This window comes from Strigops habroptila, chromosome 1 (genome assembly GCF_004027225.2).
Source record: "Strigops habroptila isolate Jane chromosome 1, bStrHab1.2.pri, whole genome shotgun sequence".
Taxonomy (NCBI): Eukaryota; Metazoa; Chordata; class Aves; order Psittaciformes; family Psittacidae; genus Strigops; species Strigops habroptila.
Window position 1 is genome coordinate 65,859,359 of NC_044277.2, and position 19,900 is coordinate 65,879,258.

At 40.5% G+C, this 19,900-nt stretch overlaps 1 protein-coding gene across 9 annotated transcripts in view; it reads right to left on the reverse strand.

Annotated features, from left to right (window-relative positions):
- The window catches only part of LOC115606092 (poly(rC)-binding protein 3-like), a 488,875-nt gene that overhangs the window by 38,027 nt on the left and 430,948 nt on the right, over nt 1–19,900 (reverse strand). For all 9 annotated transcript variants that reach the window (XM_030481488.2, XM_030481498.1, XM_030481435.1 and 6 more), the window contains 3 exons: nt 6,624–6,647; nt 6,492–6,524; nt 3,937–4,053 (listed from right to left, as the gene is read on the reverse strand). In XM_030481488.2, the coding sequence (XP_030337348.1) occupies nt 3,937–4,053; nt 6,492–6,524; nt 6,624–6,647 (174 nt within the window). The remainder of the gene's footprint in view (nt 1–3,936; nt 4,054–6,491; nt 6,525–6,623; nt 6,648–19,900) is intronic.

A 19,900-nucleotide genomic window follows, 5' to 3' on the forward strand; every position in this document is an offset into this window, starting at 1 on the left:
CCACAAGCTGCGTGATGCCTATCCAACAACTCATGAGACTCTCTAATGTGGTTTACTAACACTAGCCGTGAGCTGAAAAGACCATCTCGTCCATCTGTGAGGTGGCACGGCACAGCTATTGTACCCTTCACAGAAATGCTACCCAAAAGATTAGGACAAAAATGACAGAATACATGCAGTTCATTATTCATTTAACTCATCTATGATGCAACAAGAATTCCAACAGACACAACTGATGTGATTCCTTACACTGTCGCTTATCAAGACTACCACTTGTTTAAGAACAAAAAGTGAAAAAGGTACCTATACTATGTGATCAGGACCCCAAATTAATAAAAAAAGGAAAAAAGAAACAATACCTCAAACAACTCTGCACAACTCATTGAACCGGTGTCAGAGCTCAGTGAGTCCAGCACTGATTCCGACAGTACCTCCACATTTGTGATGGCAGCATTATTCCATCCAAGAAATGACTTGGTGTGACCTTGCTTAGCTTACAAGAGAAGAAAAAAATCTCGAATGGAATGAGGCATTGCTGCATGCCACAAGACAGATATCAAATCACTCCTCTGTCAGCCAGTAACTCACATTTTGTTTAGTGCCCGTGTCAGTGAGAGATTGCCATCTAAAATAAACTGAGAGGGATAACAGAATTTTGCAGCACCCATGTATCTGAAATAAAGCCTAAGTCATGCCAATTTTTCAGCTGGAAGATGCCATCTCACTATATCATGTTTGTGTCAGGTGGAGGCACACGATCATCCAGATATAGATAAATAACCCTCTTCAGCCACCCAGCATGACCCTGATAATGTCTTCCACTTCCATATCATATGTGGCCTGGCCTCAAAGTCTTCACTACACTTAGTGCCTTCAAAAGCACTTCACAAAAATTGGAAGCCGCTATTCTCATTGTTTTCTCCTTGTTATTTAAAAAGAGCAAAATCTAAACATGCGGGCACAGCAGTGTAGAGTGCATAAAGGAGTTAATCCAGCTTAAAACTACAACAAACAAGAAATGACCAGAAAAACATCCCCTCCAGAACTGCAGGCTCCCAGGTAGGGCTGGCTGCAGACTCTCACACAACAGTTGTCTTTCAAACTGGGAGATTCCCATCTCTTTCACCTCTTAACTTCCTGTGGCACTGCACGCATTTCCTCTGGCAGAAACTAGAGCCAGCTCTTGGATGGTCTGTGAGGTGGCTCCACACTTGGAAACCACCAGCACAGGATTTACTGTAGTTGTAGTAGGAAGAGTTAATCTTTAACAAAAATGCATCATCTCCAACAAAAAGATATGCATGAAAAATAACATTTGGTAGATAGCTCATTTGTAATTTGTGAAACAGTACTTTATTTTGCCCCCAAAGTGTTAAAGTTACCCCATTTTATTGACAGGAATAATTATAGAAAACCTAACTGATTATATGAGATGTATTTCTTTACCTCTGTTCTTTTAAATATATGAGAAGTCAATTATATTAAAACTAAATACAGATATTTGAGGATATATAACCGCAGTACCTGATCTGCAGGGAGTGCCAATACTCCTTTGCTAAAACCTGCGTGAAGAGTCCAGACTAGCCTCTAAAATCTACAAGGGTAAATATGCATAAAATCCAGTCAGATGCCTGAATTTCAAATTTCTTTGCCTACTGCTAGCTTTCACAGCACTTTCAAAGACTACGGTGTGGTGGGGTGAGGATCTAATGCTGTGCAGCGTTCCATGTTTTTATGAGAACTGCAGTGTTGTTTCCACTGGGTACTCATTTTGGTGGGAGCTGCCACGGATTATCTCTGTTAATGATTCCCTCAGCATTTTTCAGGATAAAGCCCTAAACAGAACATGTTTTTCATGTAGAGAGCAGAGAGACTGCTCTCTCCAGGTCTCAGTGCATTGGAGGATACAGTACCGTACACAAAGCTGCCTCTTAAGCTTAGAAGAAACAGGGATTGGTACAAGATGGGTAGGAGATAAAGCTGAGAAAAAGATGACTACAGGTGGTTTTAAAATTGGGCTGGACAGAATTATTTGTGTGGTTCTGCAGGATTTGACCTCTAAGTCATTATCTCATTAATAACTACTAAGGAAGAAAAAAAAAAAAAAAGGCATTCTTATAAAATGTACTATACCACAAAATCAGGGTACTTTAACAACATGTTGAAAGATTGGTGTATCACACAGGAAGATCTGAAAACCCACATGGGACTGAAGAAATATAAATGGGATTAACATTTGCAGTATAAAAATTGGGTCATTTGTCTGGGGGCTGACAGGAATGTTCGCTGAGACTGAAGAGGTTCCCACTGAAACCACCTGAGCAGGAGCTGGGTATACCCACAAGGCACAGCACAGTTGTGTGCAAAACATTACACTAATAGGAAGTGAGGCATTTCCAGCAGTGGTAGGGACATGGCAGCATGATAACTAGGACAAGGGACTGTTAGTGCCATAAAATAAGCCCTTTTGGAACTTCTTTGCAACCTGTCCACAATTAACATAAACTGTAACTGGAAAAAGCTAGAAAGGGTTTAATAAAGTCATGAGAGGGGTAGGAACTGCATCCTCTGAAAGACTGAGCTTGGATCACCCACCCTGCAAAAGCAAGGGTGTGAGGGGACAAAACTGGTTTCTAAAAGTAAGTCTAAGAGGGGAATCTCCCCAGGGATGGAAAGGCAAGAATTATTTAAACTAATGGCCAGTGCTGGCACAGAAACAAAGCTGCATAAACTGTTCATGAATAAATTCAGGTGAGGAGTGAAAAGGTGTCTAATTATCTGAGAACTGAGGTTGTGGATCCAATATGAGGGGACAGAAAAAATCTAACTAGTTTCTGGTCATGCCGTGAAGTTGCAGGCTGCAAGACATACTGCTTCTGCTAGAAGACAACTGCACCCGATGACAAGCTCTCTTCTAGTCTTGTTGCTCTAAATGTGAACAATCAGCATGGGTAAAATAAAGGCACACACTGACATTTGCCATCAATGCCAGCATTTCCCAGTGCTAACCTCACTGACTTGGAGAAATAAGTACTCTTAAAAAAGAGATTCACATCCCTCTAGTTTAATCATCAGTGAAGAGACACAGTCCCTTTATCCTGCTGCAGGTGAATCAGTCCACTTGTCTGCAGGCTCTTCCTTTAGGAAAAGGTGAACTGCCTTCTGCAGGGGCCTCTGTCTCTACAGAGAGGACAGGAGAGATGCCTCGACTAGATGTAAGACTTTCAAAAGCAGAGGGAGTTAAATCCTCTCCTGAGTAACAAGAGCTCGTATTCTGTAGTGTGCTCTCTTTTCTGTGAGGTTTCCCACTAAAGCGGCGACCATATCTAACTGTAGTTGGTCCATGACACTTGAGAAGATCCCAGCACTTTAGGTATGTATCTGCAGTTTTTCTACAGTAGATTGAGCTCTTGCCTCTCTTACTCTTAGTGCTGTTATTTTAATTAAATTTAAAAGCTAAGCTTTAAATATAGTAATTGGTAATCATACAGTTTGTTTTTAAAATTAAAAAAAAAAGATCTATTTAGATGAGTTACACATTCATTTTGACATATATAAAATTTACATCAATACCAAATGGAATCATATAAAAACAGAGCTAAAAGTTAGGCAATTATTCTTTTCAAATCAAACCCACAATGGGACCAGAAATTTTCCAAGACATTTTTCCTACCATTAGTGCACATTACTAGAAGCAATTGCTTTTCCCTGAAGCTTCCAAAAAGCAAAAGAAATGATCAAACAGCTTGTAAATTGACCCATTATTTTTCTTCAGCACTGCTGCCAAAAGCATTTATAAAAATACAACCACTTTCATTGCTATTAAATAGAACATTAAACAAATCATATTTAACACTAAAGCCAACATGAGAAAATTCAAACAGTGTTTGTATTTCAACATGAAGAGAGAAAACCCCCTGTATTTTATTTGCTTACCTCTTCAAATTTTAGTGCAATCATAGAAAAAGCTTTAAAAATTGCATCTGTTGGGCCTGTTATTGTCACAATCCTCTCTGGACAGGAGCCTTCTGAAATATTGATTCGAGCACCACTCTGTCAAAAAGAACAAATATTTTTCAAATTTATACTTCCCAGGGAACAAAGTATGCAGGATTAGGGATACAGTTTGGGAAGGAATATCTTGAGGCTTCTAATTCCCTCTCCTACAACTGCAGCCCAAACATTACATAATTTCAGCATAAACACTCTCCAAAAATTCATCTAACTGTGGGAAGCCGGATTCTGTCTCGGTAAATACTTAGACAGCCTTCTTTACGGTATGCAAATAGTGCCTCTGTAACTCAAAGTTGCGAATAATTGCATAATCAAGTCTTTTCCCTTTCCTCTTGCTGGGTTAATGTCAAACAGGACCGGAGCTGCAGAATTTCAGACAAGGTTGGTTGTCTCCAGGGAGCATCTCCCAGGGAAGACACACCTCTCTGTTTCAGAGACCCAAAGGCAGGGTCTAGCCCAGGCATTGCTTTGCACTGTGGAGAAGGTTCCTTATAGATGTGTCTCCTGCAAAGGCAATTACTGTGCACTAACAATTCTTTAAGGAGTAGTAGTAGGACAGGCAACAGTAACAGTGTTATCGCCTTTAGGCAAGGAGCCTACTGGAAGGAGTCAGAAAACCCTAAATCTTGGAGACAGGCCAGAATGGCTCTTCATATACTTAGTCCCCTTTATGCCACTGTGGCAGTGCAGAGAAAACCCCTAAACCAGATGTAAATACATTTAAGAGTATCTTGGTGTAGATAATAATCAAATCCAGCTCAGGTAAGACCCACCCTACACTCTCCCTGAGGTTTCAGGCATGAAAATGTGCTAAATGCAGCCTAAGGAGTCACTGGAGCCTCCACTCATCCACAGGCACTGCCCTCCTCGAGGATCTGGGCCTGTAGCAAATGTGAGATAGTTTGGGTTAATTTGGCCCTTTGTCTTCAGGATTACCACAAGTCAGCTGATGTGCTTGCTGTGTGTCTGAGCCCTTATTCACGTCCATACTGCTGCTCAACAGCAAGATATTGTATTCATTTAAAGGAGGACCAAGTTACCATCATGTGGAAACACAGCCTCTTTGTCCTGTGCTGATATAAAGATGCATGTAATTCCTTTATTTAAAATAACACCCCCCCCAATCAAATAAAGCCTCTTGTGACCACCTGTAGATTTTCGGGAGCAGAAGAAGAACACTTGATAAATATCTTGAAAAACTAACCAGGAATCATAACTCTTCTCTAAGATGCTTAATTCCGAAGTCAGGAGCACTCTCCAATGACAGCTTCCCTTTTGTGGATGCAAATTATATCCAAAGATATCTGTCCATGATCATAATTAATAATTAAACTAAAATGTATTTAATAAACTAGCAAAATTACCTAGGATATCGGATTTTCTTTTTCTTCTATCTTTTTTTTTTTAAGTTTAGCAAATGTATTTATGTGTGAAAACATGCGTGAAAACTCTTATCATCAAAATAAGGGCTCTGGACTCAGTCAGCCTGACAACAAACTCCCTATTGTGTATATTAAAGATGGATCTCAGCAATTTTCTTTACTACAAACACTTTGAGATTTCCCTGCCACAGACCTTCTATCAGTGTATAAAACAACAAAGCAGCTGACATAGTAATATACTGCACGTTTACCAAAACCAAATTGACTTTTCTTGAGGCATCCTCTATACACTTTGCACTCTTAAAGTTTTAAACAGTAGGATTTGTCTTTTGAGTTATGCTTTTAGCACTTGTTTCAAAAGGAAAATTACATGGATTTCCAAGTAAGATGTGCTGCCTTGCAGGACAAGTGCAGGTCTGTAACCTCCACCTGGGCACAATCCTCTGAAGACAGTGCAGCTTGCTCTACAGCAGGGAAGGATGCCTGTGGGCACTGGGGAGACTGAGGTTTATGCAGTGCCCTGTTTTAGTTAGCTATTTTGTGTTTGCGACCTTTCCAAAGGATGTGAATAGTGGGTGTGTAGGTCAACCCTGTCCATAGCCTACTCACAGAAAGTTAAGGCTTTGCCAAGACATGTCAGAGGGATACTTCAGGTTACACAAGTCTGGCTCCAGCTCTGCTGAAGCCTGTGTCTATCCTCAAACTTTATGCGCATCAATCTAATGCTTGGTTTCAGGTTTTGGAAACTCTCTACCAGGAGGCCAGGCCACGTGCAGGACTGATGGTGGTATGCTAAAGAAAGATACAGTGGTTTTGATGCACAGAATCATGCTGGATAAGCTGTTCCTCAGATAAGACAGCAGCAGGCGTATTGCTATGGGAATGAAAGACTCCAGACTGCTGCGGTGATAAGGAGGTTACACTAACAACAAGGTTTAATTGAGGCCAGCACATTCATACACCACCACTTGCAAAGAATGGTGATGTTACATTAACTGCCCACGTGGTGGCAGTGTCGGTCTGCACACGCTGAATTTCCCTGTTTTCTGAGCTGGAAAGAAAGGTAAGTAAAGACATCATCAAGACTTGTCTTACCTCCTCCCTCATCTTCTTAACTGTCTCACCTTTCTGTTAAAGAAACACAAAACAAAGTTAGCCTGGCCTGATGAAGTGAACTGATATACAATATTTTGACATGAAAATAAAGAGAAAAAGTAATTTCCTGACCTTTCCAATAATGCTTCCAACCTCCTGAAACAGAAAAAAAAAAGACACAGTGAATGACACGATTCGCTACAGAAGAGCATCTGCCCTGCTCCCAGGCTATTTCACTATCACTTATTTCAAACCTGCAATGTGAAGCAATGTGAAGCAACATTCCATTGTTGCTGTATACAAATATGCTATGATAGATAAAGGGGAGGACTAAAAACGTGGCTTTGCAGCTTTCTGACTGTGCAAGAATGCCTTTAACAGAAACTCATCTTGCAGTTACAGATCAATCCTGCTACTATAAACACAGATAAACCCCTATCAGGGAATGAAAAGTTCAAAAATAACAGAACTGCACAACCTATTACAGAAAATGAGATATAATACAAGCATCAAAATAATTGCTGATCTCTTTGAGGGCAAGCATTTACCCTCTTTACACCATGTAATAGCCAGAGCTGTATTTCCATGCTACTGTATGTTATTGTGTAAACACCTGGTGGCCTGTCTTAATCTCCCTGTTAAGCACTTACAGAACAATAACTGCTAATCACTTTTCAGGGATTTGGGAATTGCTACTGGGCTCCCACAATCTTCCATGAACGGACAGAAAATACTGAGAAATGTGACTGTGAACATACAATAGAGGAACAATTTGGCAGTTCTGACAACATCCTAAGGGTTAAAAGCTCAGTGAATAAAACCAACAGGTAACAAAAACGAAGGTAATAACTCTAAAATGAATAGTCTGGGCACATTACACAGATCACGCAGGTGTGACATCAGACTGGAAATCACCCGATGGAGAGGAGACCAGCTAAAAGAAAACCAGCTCCTCTCCTATACCCAGACTGTGAAATCTAGTTAAAGGCTATATCACATGGCTGCTCTGTCTCAGACATATGATACACAGTTGTGTGTTCCCCTCCCCACCCCATCTATAAACTTAAATCTGACCCATCCTGAAACACAGCCCAAAGAGTAGGATTTAAGAAGTTGTCCTTCATTGCTCTGTCCAATGATGGATTCATAATCAAGTGGTACTAACTTCACTACTCAGTAGAGAACTAACTGCAGTGACCTCGAGAGAGCACCAGTTATTCATAAGCTCATAATATGAAGCTGCTTGTGCTTGCAACTCCTCACATCCTGCTCATAAGATGTAAACACTTTTCAGTGAGCAGACCACGTATCTCAACGAAAAACTCTGCATATGGTTCCTTTGCACTCTCTACAAGTCTGCACATAACACCAGATGGGGGGAACAGTCAATATTTCTCCAGCCTGTCTAGGTGACTCCAAATAGCAGCCCTGCTGGACAAGGCTGCTATCTGGAGCCACCTAGACAGGCTGGAGAAACCAGCTGAGAGAAACCTCAGGGAGCACAACAAAGTCAAATGAAACGCCCCATGCCTGGGATGGAACAAGCCCATGCAGCAAGACAAGCAGGGAAAAAACTTGCTGCAAACTGGCTTTGTAGAAAAAGTCCTGAGGGTCTCAGTGCACAACTCCAACACAAGTACATGAGTTCCTCAGCAGTGCAATCCTGACCAAACAAATGCTGGGCTGTATTAGCAAAAGTGTAGCCAGCAGGCCAGGACAAATGATTCCTGCCTTCTCCTTGTATTTGTGAGACCATGCCTGGAGGGTTTTGTCCTGTTTTGCGTTCCTAGTAGAAGACAGACAAGGACACACTGATGTGAATCCAGTGCAAGGCCACCAAGATGATCACGGAACCAGAGCACAGGACACATGAGAGCACAGGTTGAGAGAACTGCGTGCATTTGTTCTTAGGAAGAGAAGGCTTGGGATGGCATCTTATTGCGGTGTACAGGATAAGGAAATAAGGAAAACAAGTTGCAACATCAAATTCCTACTCAATGTGAGGAAAAGATTTTTTATTATGGGGATGGATGAACATTGGAACAGGCATCCAGAGAAGCTGTGGAGTCTCCATCCTTAAAGGTGTCCAAACCCATCCTGGGCAAGGCCCTGAGCAACCTGCTCAAATGGGATCTTCTTGATTCAGGAGGTCAGACTGGAGACCTTTGGGAGTGCCCTCCAACCTCCATGGGTCTGTAATTCTTCAAGCATGGCCTTATATCCACGAAGTCAATGCCTCCCTAGCCCCAAAGTTCCTCAACCCAGGGAGGCTGAGGAGGCCCCTTCTCCGCCTTATTTTCAAACCTTACTTTTTCTGTTCCCAATTTCCCTTTTTTATTTCCCATCCCACTTCTCTTCCAAGATGAAAATCTGCTCTCTTGTACATACTGACCAGAGAACAGATATTGTCCAGACAGACTCTGCGAATCTTCCAGAGGTATCTGCTTTGCAAACTTCTATTTCTGCTGGCTGATGTACAGTAGATCTTAGCACGTCACACAGCTGTGTGACTGTTCTTGCTATAGTTCTCCATGTCTGGCTGGGACAATGAGAGATCTGTACATCTGTGCATACAACGTAAAGAAGCGGCTCTGTGAGAAGAGGAATGAATGAAGCATACTATCCGCAGTTTTGTGCCTTGTGACCAAATTATCCTGTGTCTCTTAATATGCGGGTTTAGGTCACGCCTTTTCCCATAGATGAGACTGCTGTACCAGTGTGCTGTGTAGGCTCTCCAATGAATTGCAGCATTTTTGTTAGCAGTGACACAAATTTGGGACACGTATTCCACAAAATTCTTAAGATCTTACCATCTTTTAGATTATCACTGTAACTCTGCCAACCTGCCTGTAACTGTTGAATGGGACTGAACAATACAGGGAGTTAAATTCCCAACGATAGCAAGTCCTGGGAACCCCTCACGTCTAGTAGCTCCCCTATCTGCCCACTCTGCACATTCAGCAGTTTTACCTTGAAAACTTTTTTCCATTCTTCTCAATCCCAGCTTTCAGAAATAGTAAGTTTTGTAAAACAGATTCTTAGGAGGTAGAAGGACCTTTTGCTATGGGTGAGCATATTGTGTTTCAATTGCTACGGGCAAGCAATCGTATTTCAGTCAGTGGCATAATTTCAGGTTTTGTATATGAGAAGTTTCATTAGAAACTGTAGGCTTCCTCTTGAACCTGCAAAGCTCTGCCAGTATACACTTAGGATGAAATCTGTCCCAATCCATTTGATCATACTGGGTCTTAATGACAGATGCTGTTCTTTCAGAAATGTATGGATGAGTCATGGATGAGTCATGGCTATTAAGTACAAAGATATCTTCCTTGGAAATAGGAAAAGACACTTTCGCTTTCGAAACAGAAAAGCAATAGACCATTTGTAGCCCTAGTAAAAAAGTTGGTCCATTTCAAACAAGGAAATTGGGAGTATTTAAATAAGCAGAGTAGAGACAGGGTTAGGAGGAAAGAAACATGACATTCACGTAGATATGCCTAATTTTTCCAGAATTTTTGATCCATACAAATTACCACAAATAAATAAATAAATCTAGAATGATTCTAAATGGGTCACTTCAGAATCTTTTGAGGCTTTAGGTGTTTTTAAGAAAAAAACTTAAGAAAGCTCCCATAAGTAATGGTGACTACAGATCATGTCTTTAATTACGATGAAAAAACCTACTTCAGAAGACTCTTTACACTTCATTCCTCAAACTACCAATGCAAACCTTTAGTGTTTGTTTATTCAGTCCAATATTTTTTTCATATAGATTCTTGTTTAGTGCTTAATGAGATACCTAACATCATTTTTACAACACTCAAGTTTTACCAGTATTTCTAGCCAAGTTTACTTTGAGGGCTTGATCTTCTTCAGAAAATGTTTATAAACCTGCCAGACACCAAACTATGCTGTAGTTATCTGCATAAGACTGAAGGGATGGGATGTCCATCACTTGCATCAGTTCATTGAAAGCCAGGAGTCTCCTGTAATCCAAGCACACAGCCTCCTCTGCAGCCCAGGGAGAGAGATAATGGAGGATATTTTGTTCTTAAAAGAGGAGGGAAAAAGTGCCCTCCTGAGGGCTTCATCCTTCTCCATCTGCAGCAGATGACGACTAGACTGACACCAACATACCTGAAGTTTGCTGAGAGGAATCCTACTGTTGATGTAAAATTCAGCCTCAGTCCAAGTCAGACAGAAGTTTGATTCAGCTGTCCTAGCAAATAATTGCCTACTAGAGTATACTAATAACTCTTGGAGTATTTTCTGTTTTCCAGTGCTCAGGACTATAAGCCATAGGTAAGTACTTATGATCAATTTCAGACTGATTTACTGACCAACCATCTATGCATAAACACAGTGGGAAAATAAGTTATATGATAATAATTACGGGGTTTCATACAATCACATTTTAACAGCTGACTGAAAAGCAGTGCACAAAAAAAAAAAAAAAAAAAGAAAAAAGTTATTACAAATGGGGGAACTAAAGCTAAGAAGGAGAAAGACAGGTCCAAAGCAAGCCAGCAGACTGATGCTGGGGCTAGAAGTACCACTCAAGCTCTTTGGCCTCAACATATGAATGTCCACCTGTCAGAAGCAGATATGCCACAGCAACCATGCTGGATGAATCAGATGTCTCTGAAAAGTTGGAAGTGTTCACATGCCTACATCTGCTGATACCTAAGCATAAACACACACATTTACATATTTGTGTGTGAAGTCAGTATATACATACAGCCACTAAATAGATAGATACCAGCTTTCCTTCAAGAAATGACAGCAACTTGGGGTGTGTATCCTGATATTCACCACACAAGCCTGAGTTTCAGGCCCAGGTAATGCCTTCTGAAGGGCGTATCACCAGGTAACAATATCTCAAGCAGGATAATCTCACACTCGGGCTCCAACAGCATCACTTTGGAAAACCTCAGGGAAATTTGAACTGTACATGCTGATTTTCGGTAACCTGAAAATAAATCTCAAGCCTGGGGGGGTTGAGTTGATTTATGACTATGATTTTCTTTAGTATGCTATTTCTAATAAAATAGATAAAACAACAAGAGGTGAATCTCGCCAACAAACGCTGGAAGACTGCTCATTATCAGTAAAGCATATTGCTAGCCAACCACCCGATTCATCGCAGATAACTTGAGCAAAAGCAACGGTAAAAGCAGGAGATGCTTTCTTTCATGCTGAAATGCAGCATATAATATTATTTGCACATCTTATTCACATGAATGGGATGAGTTTTGCTCTTAAGGAGCACTTAGGGAGTGGTGGGCCCATCAAAGAGTAGAAAGCTATTTTCTGCAGGTTTTGCACATTATCTCTGGTGAGGGCAAGACAGCACCGCAGAACAAAAGGTGGCAGCAGAGAAGTCTGTGAGCCAAGGTTTTCACTAGGTTCTTCATGGTGTGAATGACTAAACGAATATACAAAACAGGCTGCTATTAGAAAGCTATCTCCTAATCAGTTATCTGGTGTGCCTTTTGGATAACAAGCGAAAGAAATTAGTCATGTTAAGCAAGCAAGAGGCTTAACAAGTAGTAACAAACCTTGGTTTAAAGATTAACCTTTGATCTGCAAACATAATGTGTGAAACTCCATAATTTTTCTAAGTCTGAGGCTAGTTTGATAGTTACGGTAGCCCACGAAATCAAAACAGAACAGGCAGCTACTCCAGGAACACAGAAAAGCACAGGCTCTATTACCATGGGGCATGTGGCTTCTATTTATCAGTGTTATGGTGTGAATGGAACACTAACCTCAAAGGACCCCTGAGATAAAGCCACTTCTAGAAGGAAAACACATATAAGAAATAATATAAGAATACATACTTTCACTCCAAAGCATCTGACAAAGCACAGGCCACATCCTAAAGCCTGCAATTCATTCAGGCAATGCTCTGATTGAACATGCTTACCTGCTTTCCATGAGCAAGGATAACCTAGAACCAGTAGGACTGGACTCTACAAACTAAACAAGCCTGCTAGAAAAGCACTGAAAAGAAATACAGCCTTCCATGGTGGGATGCTTGCAGGGCATCAGCGTTTTTCAAAGACTGGGTGAAAAGTCAGTTTTGGGAAACATGATGTAATGTGTCTACCTCAGGGAACAAATGGCTGCCTTGGATAAACCGAGAGTGTGGTTTGTGTTCTGGGATTACATGGGATTAGCCTCACTGATACGGGAGATCTCACGTTCCTAGGTGATGGTTCAGTCGTCGCTGTCTGATGCTGACAGCCCTAATTTAGTAAGGCTCTGCAGTCCAAGCCCTTTCTGAGTCACATCTCATGCTAACAAATGTGGTTGTGTATGAGGAAACCTTCAAATTAGTCTTTCTGATGGAGATGCCACTGTTAGGAACCTTCACATGTCCATCTAACATTTTTGGGGCAGCTGTGCCAGCGCGCATTTCTCATTTACTTTTTGATAGCAGGTGAGTAATCAAATTACATTCAATTTCACAACAAACCTCCCAGCCTTTCCCCAAAAAACCAGCCCCAGAAATGATTTTGTCCCTTTGCTTGTCCCTCTGCCTGTGATGTTGAAGCAGCAGCACTGAGTAGGGTGTGTGCCTTCTGCAATCTCAGTTCATTACAGCTGTGGACATATGAGGAGATTCTCTTTGACAGAAGTGGGAAAATTTGGCTAAGGAAATTGGTTTTGGGCACATACAGTGCCCAGGTGCTGGAGGAAAAAACCTCTGTCCTTTCCATTGATTTTTTAGGCTATTGAGAAACTCTCAGCTGTTACTACAAACACACCAAGAGCAGACCTTGTGTTGTGTATTTGCACACAGAATTTTGTTCCATAACTAGAGCTCTTAGGTGCCACAGTAATGAAAACAAACAAAACAAGAACTATAATAGCAACAGCCAGGACAGTCAATCCTCATAATACCCTGACCAGCGCTCACGGAAACGAGAAAGAACAGAACAAACATTGGCTTGTTTGGCATTTTACAGCTTGGATTAAATTACTGACAAGGTGATTCTTAAAGCTACTTTGTTGTATTCTATATTTTAATAAGTAAAAAATAAAAGAGAAAAATGGAGAAGGAGAAAGGCATTACCTTCAAGATGGGGAAAAGTTATTTCTGTGCTTGCTTTAGTGTCTTTCAGGGGGCAATTAAGCAGGCACAAAAAGGTGGCCACAAAAGAAATCCCTGATGATAAAACTGTATTATCTATATTAATGAAAATGGCAAATTTCTCCACGATATTGCCTTTATTTCTTTTGAGTGTGTGCATTCACCTTAATGAGTCTAAATTTTATCTGTTTCTTGTAAAAAATTCTATGAATAGCATTACAAAATAATCACAAACATGTCTAAAAGTCACCACTGAAGCTGCATGTAAGTCTGCTATAACCAGTCCTTCCAGTGCCACAAACATCCACTGATCCTGCTGAAGCCATCGAGAAATAGAATTCCTGAGGGCATCTAAAACTAAGCTGTAAGTACTGGAAGTCTAGCACTTAAAAATCAAGGCACTCATAGGGTTTTGTCCAAGCCTGAAAATTTGACTGCATTTTTTCTAATTCACTACTGCTGAAATTACGAGGAACATACCATTGAGCAAATGTTATCAGGGAAGGAAAAGCTCCACTCAGTCATCATACCTTTCCTCCTTCAATGCAGATTATACATACAACCTATGAATATAGTACAATATACATATGTATATTCTACATACTGTATGTGCTGCTTTTCCCCAGACATGTTTAAAATCTGTTTAGGAGACTTCCAGAACCTCATAAAAATCTCAATACCAACAATTTCTCTTGAGGTTCCCTTATTAGGATTTATTTTCAAAAATATACTTTATCCCATTATTCCCCGCCAGAAGCACTTGTATCATTCAAAATAACAACACTCCATTACACTCGTACTTATTCTCTCCAGGTATTTTATGAGAATGTCTGAAGGAAGCCAGAGACAGTCTCCTCAGCCTCCTAAAACTTTGTTATTTTTGTGTGAATCCCCCCTCTGCTCAGTTCTCAATATCACTCACACATGTGGCACCTGCTGCTGAGCACAGAACTGCAGGTGTGATTTTGCCAGAAGAACAGTAAGGTAATCACCATCTCTCTGCCTCACGATGCACCAATGCTGTACATCCAAAACTGCGTACATTTTTGCTGCAATAGCTTTCCTCTCCAACTCAGTATATCCCAAATGTGCCACTCTCTAGATAGTGACACATCTGATGCATTTTATGTTTTCCAGATTTCCTTCTCTCACCGAACATTTATCTTCTAAATTACCTTCTCCTGTTAATTGCCTCAACTCTCCAATTTACACCTCTCAGTATTTGGCAAGAGTCCTACTTCCCTGCCAGTATTCCCTTTTCTCCTTCATCCCACCTGTAAACTCTTTCCTTGTTCTTCCTAACCATCTGACTTTATTAATCCATTTTGGTTTCTATTTCTGAACTCCCTTCCTCTAAAAGATTCCTCAGACTCAATATATGAATATAGTCTATTTTGGTTTCTTGCAGATTTCACTGCACCCAACACGGTTCCATCGATGCACACCTTCATGCGGTGCCTTTGGAAACAATGCATTTTTTCTTCTCCAGGTTTGTACTGGAGAGAGGAAGCAGAGACTCCTTTGCTACCACTACGAGATGGAGACCAAAGTGGATTTGTGACCCTGCTGCTCCTTCCATGCTGGCAGTTTTGAACATTTTCTCCTGTTCCACCTCATTTACCCGACTTTAAAATCTCTATTAAGCTGCTTTCCTGAAATGTAACATCCTTCTACAGGTACAGTCTCTTTTCCATCCACATTTAAAATGAACCTGTAACAGTGAGTCTCCAGGGCCTTAATCAGCCTGTTAACACTGGCTGTGTACAAATCCAAACCAGTACAAAATCTCGTAATCGTTACCCAGTATAGTCAAAATAGGTGCTTTTTCAAGACTGTTTTTTTTTCTGGGCATGAACTGACCAAAATTAGAACAAGAGCACTGCAGATGCATGTTGGGAAATACCTGTGACAAGGCTACAATTTTCCATCATCTTCCAACCTTCTGTGGCAGTATCTGTGGCAGTAATCAAGAAAAAAAAAACCCAAAGAACAACAGCCACAAGCCATGGGAATAAAAAGCTCAGCAAAAGGTGAGCAAGGAATAATAAAACATCAAGCTCCATCTGAGACCCCATAACTTGCAGATAGCCAAAAGAAGTTTGATTTTGACAAAATTCAAGAAAGGAATTAAAAAGTGAAAGGCACATTTCTTTTGGAGCCTGAGCTCTGCCTTTCCTTAGAGAAGGCTTTGATAGCTGGGGACTGTTTGCCCACAAATGCACACCCATTCTATTTGTGTTCCTTCAGTCCTTCAAAAATGGTGTTCTGATACGGGTAAATGCTGCCACTTCTGTCTTTGCTGGAAGCAGAACTCTTGCAATCCCTCCAGTATTCTAATCCTGCCTAGAAAGTATACTTTTTAGATAGATAAAGGTAATAAAATATCTGCACCCATTTATGTCTCTGCCCTATGCAGTGATTTTACTTATTTTACTTAAAGAAACAGCAGGAATTAGATTGAAAATACAGGAATTAGATTGAAAATGCAAACAGGCCCAGCCCGTATTCCCTTTTTTTCCTCTACTGAAATGCATAAACCAGTCTTATTCCTTAATGTGGTGCATCTTTATCATTAACAAAACATGAAAATGCATCTCTGCATTATTTAATATACTCTTTGTATCCTACACACGCTTCAAAATGCTCTTCCATTCCTGCCCTCTCCAGTGCAGCATTCAGGTAACACAGCCAAAAGCAGTGCCATGGCAGCTTTACAGGACGTATGCTTTTTTTTAACTTGTCCTTAAAACCCTCCAGTGATGGACAGTGTGGCATTCCTGAGCAGCCTCTTCCCCTCCTCATACATCCATCTACCATACAATCATAGAACAGTTTGGGTTGGAAGGTTCCTTAAAGCTCATCTAGTTCCAAACCCCCTGCCATGGGCAGGGACACCTCTCACTAGACCAGGTTGCTCAAAGCCCCATCCAACCTGGCCTTGAACACTGCCAGGGATGGGGCAGCCACAGCTTCTCTGGGCAACCTGTGTCAGTGTCTCACTGCCCTCATAATGAAGAATTTCTTCCTAACATCTAATCTCAATCTCCCCTCTGACAGCTTAAAGCCATTCCCCCTTGTCCTGTCACTACATGCCCTTGTAAGAAGTCCCTCTCCCAGCTTTCTTGTAGGCCCCCTTCAGGTATTGGAAGGCTGATATAACATCTCCCCTGAGCCTTCTCTTTTCCAGGCTGAACAGGCCTGGTTTTCCTAATTTTGCTTTTAAAATATCCTGCAAAGAAAGACAGTTGCTTCTTTGTGGATGTGAAAAACATGTGAGCTCTGCCCTTGTAGTGTACACCTTAGCACGTGCCCTCCCATCGCAAGAAGGTATGACAAGTCTTTTGTGTTGCTCCTGGTTTCTCTTGAGGGCCATCACACAATCGTAACTTTTTAACTGATGTAATATGGCACAAGATGAAAATGAAGTGTTTCATCTTATATCGCACACTCTCTCAAGTCCTGGCTCAGGAGGACACCTCTCAGACCAGGCCCTGGAAACACCCTGCGGTGTTTATATATATTTATATATAAAAATATATAAATATAATATATATATATTTATATATATAAATATATATAAATATATACCTCGTATATATAAATATATACGAGGTATATATTTATACCTCGCCATATATACCCTGCCCTTCCTTGTCATCACGATTTCTGCCTGAGAAAATCAAGGCTGTGCCCTGCCTCCTTGCCTGCAAGCTGCTCCCAAATCTTGCTACGCTGCGGAAGAGTGGTGGAGCGAGTCCTCCAAGTGGCCATCCCAGCCTCTTTGGTGGGAGGCTGCACAAAACCCTGCAGCTGGACCTACAGCTGCTGCTTTCCCCAAAGCAAGACAGAGCAAAGGTGCTGATTAGAGGTGCCCTTCCTGCAGGGAGGAATGGGACCTGGGTTGTCCTGGAGCTCAGGACTGTTCCCATCTGTTTTCCTTTCACCAGGCATTAAAGTTGTCCTTGATTTTGTCTCTTCTTTCGCTTGTTGTTTTTAAAGATACTTTTTTATTCCCTACCCTCTTGCAAAGGTCTGTCCACTCACATAAACCCTGATTTTTCTGCCTGCAGATACTGAATTTAGCTTTATTGCCTACTTAAGATGTTTATCCTTGACTTAAAGCCCCTATACAAATCACATAAAAAATACATGCTGAAAATTTCGTAAGTCCACAGGATTTACAGCCAAGATAACTAAGCATAGTAGCACAAGTTACAGACTTTCAGTCAAATGAATGCAAATATCAGAAAGTACATAGACCCTCCCCATGCAGAGGTATACTGGTAGTAAAGGTTTAGAGACAGAGTTAAGGTTAATGGGGACAGACCCTCATATTTCCATGAAATGCACTAATAAATACATAACTTTAAAATTAACTGAATCCACTTTGCTACTGTTGTTTTTAAAACAACCTTTTAATTCCTATCTTCTCTTTCAAGTTATGACCAGTTATGCACAGGCCAAGCTCTGCTTCAGTTAATTGTTTTGTCTAGAAATAATAATTAGAGATCAGCAATTTCCACCAATGTCATTACCACAACAAATCTTAAGGAAGAGCCTAGAAACATGTTTCCTTTTCACTGGCACATAGAGCTTTCAGAGTGACCTTCTCACACTGAGTTCATATTGATTCAGATATCCTTCATTCCTCTATATTATAATTTCTAAATCACAGAAATGACATCAAAGAAACCATAAGGGTCTGACTTTTATCACCAAAATAAATTGATTTAATGTACTCTTTGCAATACTTAGGCACAATAGGATACATGATTAGAGCATAGCAGAGTTAACAGTATACCCATAGTGCCTTGTTATCTGAGGATGCATGGTACACTCTCTCTTAAAATTTGAACTTCGTAGCTTTTATGGGTTTAATTTAGACCCTTGGGGCTACATACGCATTGAAGACTAGACACATAACATCCATTATTGTTAAAAGTGGTTGCACATACAATCATTGACTTTTAACACAGAAAATTAGCTTTTTCTAATTTATTTTCTGATTAAAAAAACCAAAAATTGTTTAAACCCAACCCCAACCCTAGCCCTCAGTTCAACTAAAAAGTCCTGAAAATGACAGATACTTGATTTTTGCTTCAAAGGCATGGTTCTGAAAGAAGCAGAGCTGTCTGACAGCAGTTAAAAAAAGCATGCCTAAGCACATGCGAATCTGACTGCAACCGGTATGGCTACTTGTACCCTCCAGGATAAGGATGTGTTCAAATGCTATTCTGGATTGGGACCAGAACCCAGCAGAATCAACCCCTAAGACCTAATTTTGAGTACAGACATGCATACAGATTTTAGGTGTGTTTGGTAAGGGAGACTTATTAAATTTGCTTGACAGATCCCTATTTAAGATGCAGATTTTACACACCAGATGCCTGCCTGAAGCAGAATATTTCAGGGGAAAAAAAAAAAAAATCAAACAAAATGGTTGGATAATTTCTGAGAAAATACATAATTTGATCTGACATAACCTAATTTCTGAGTTTTTTAATTTGCAAACTTAAACTGTACCCTCTCATACTTCCTAGCGGCTCCATAAGTAAAATACAGAGGGAGACTATAATATAGGCTAATACCTTAGTCTCCTGTTTGTGCTATGGATATATTGTATGTATGATCCTGCCATGGGTTAAAAGCATGAACTGTTTAAAAATGTAAATGTATTTTTTAGTTATTAAATTAAATTCTGTGAGTAAAAATACTTTTAGATTTATAGACGCAAATTTGATCTCCACTGTTATATATATATATTTACTGTTCCTTGTTAAGAAAGAGCCCAAATCATCTCCTTTATATAACATACATTCATTAAGCCTAAAAATGCTTGCTGTTGCCTGATGCAAATAACACGAACAACCTGTGAAATGTGTTTTTTTAATTAAAAGCCCATTTTGTGATCTGGCAACGTGAAATAAACAGCTATCAGACTGTTAAGTCTGACAATACTGAACTGGCACTTTGTCTATGGCACAGATTTCACACTTATCTGCATGCTTAAAATGCTGTGCTGGACAGAAACGAAATGACAGTCAACCTTCCAAAACAAACCCACAGGGGACCTGGACGAATGCTTGGTATAGCAGGGGATTCACTCTAGTAAGATGCTACATCAGAATAACAAGGAACTCTCTCGTTTGCATCCAACAGAAACAGTAATTCTGTGGAAAATTATTTCACACAAGTCGATGTCCTGATATCTTAACCCTCCCCCCTGCAAAATCCAGCAAATGATGAGAAAGGCAAGCCGTATGCAGGTCAGCCTTACTCAAGGGTCTGCCTGATTTGGCTAACTATCAATGAA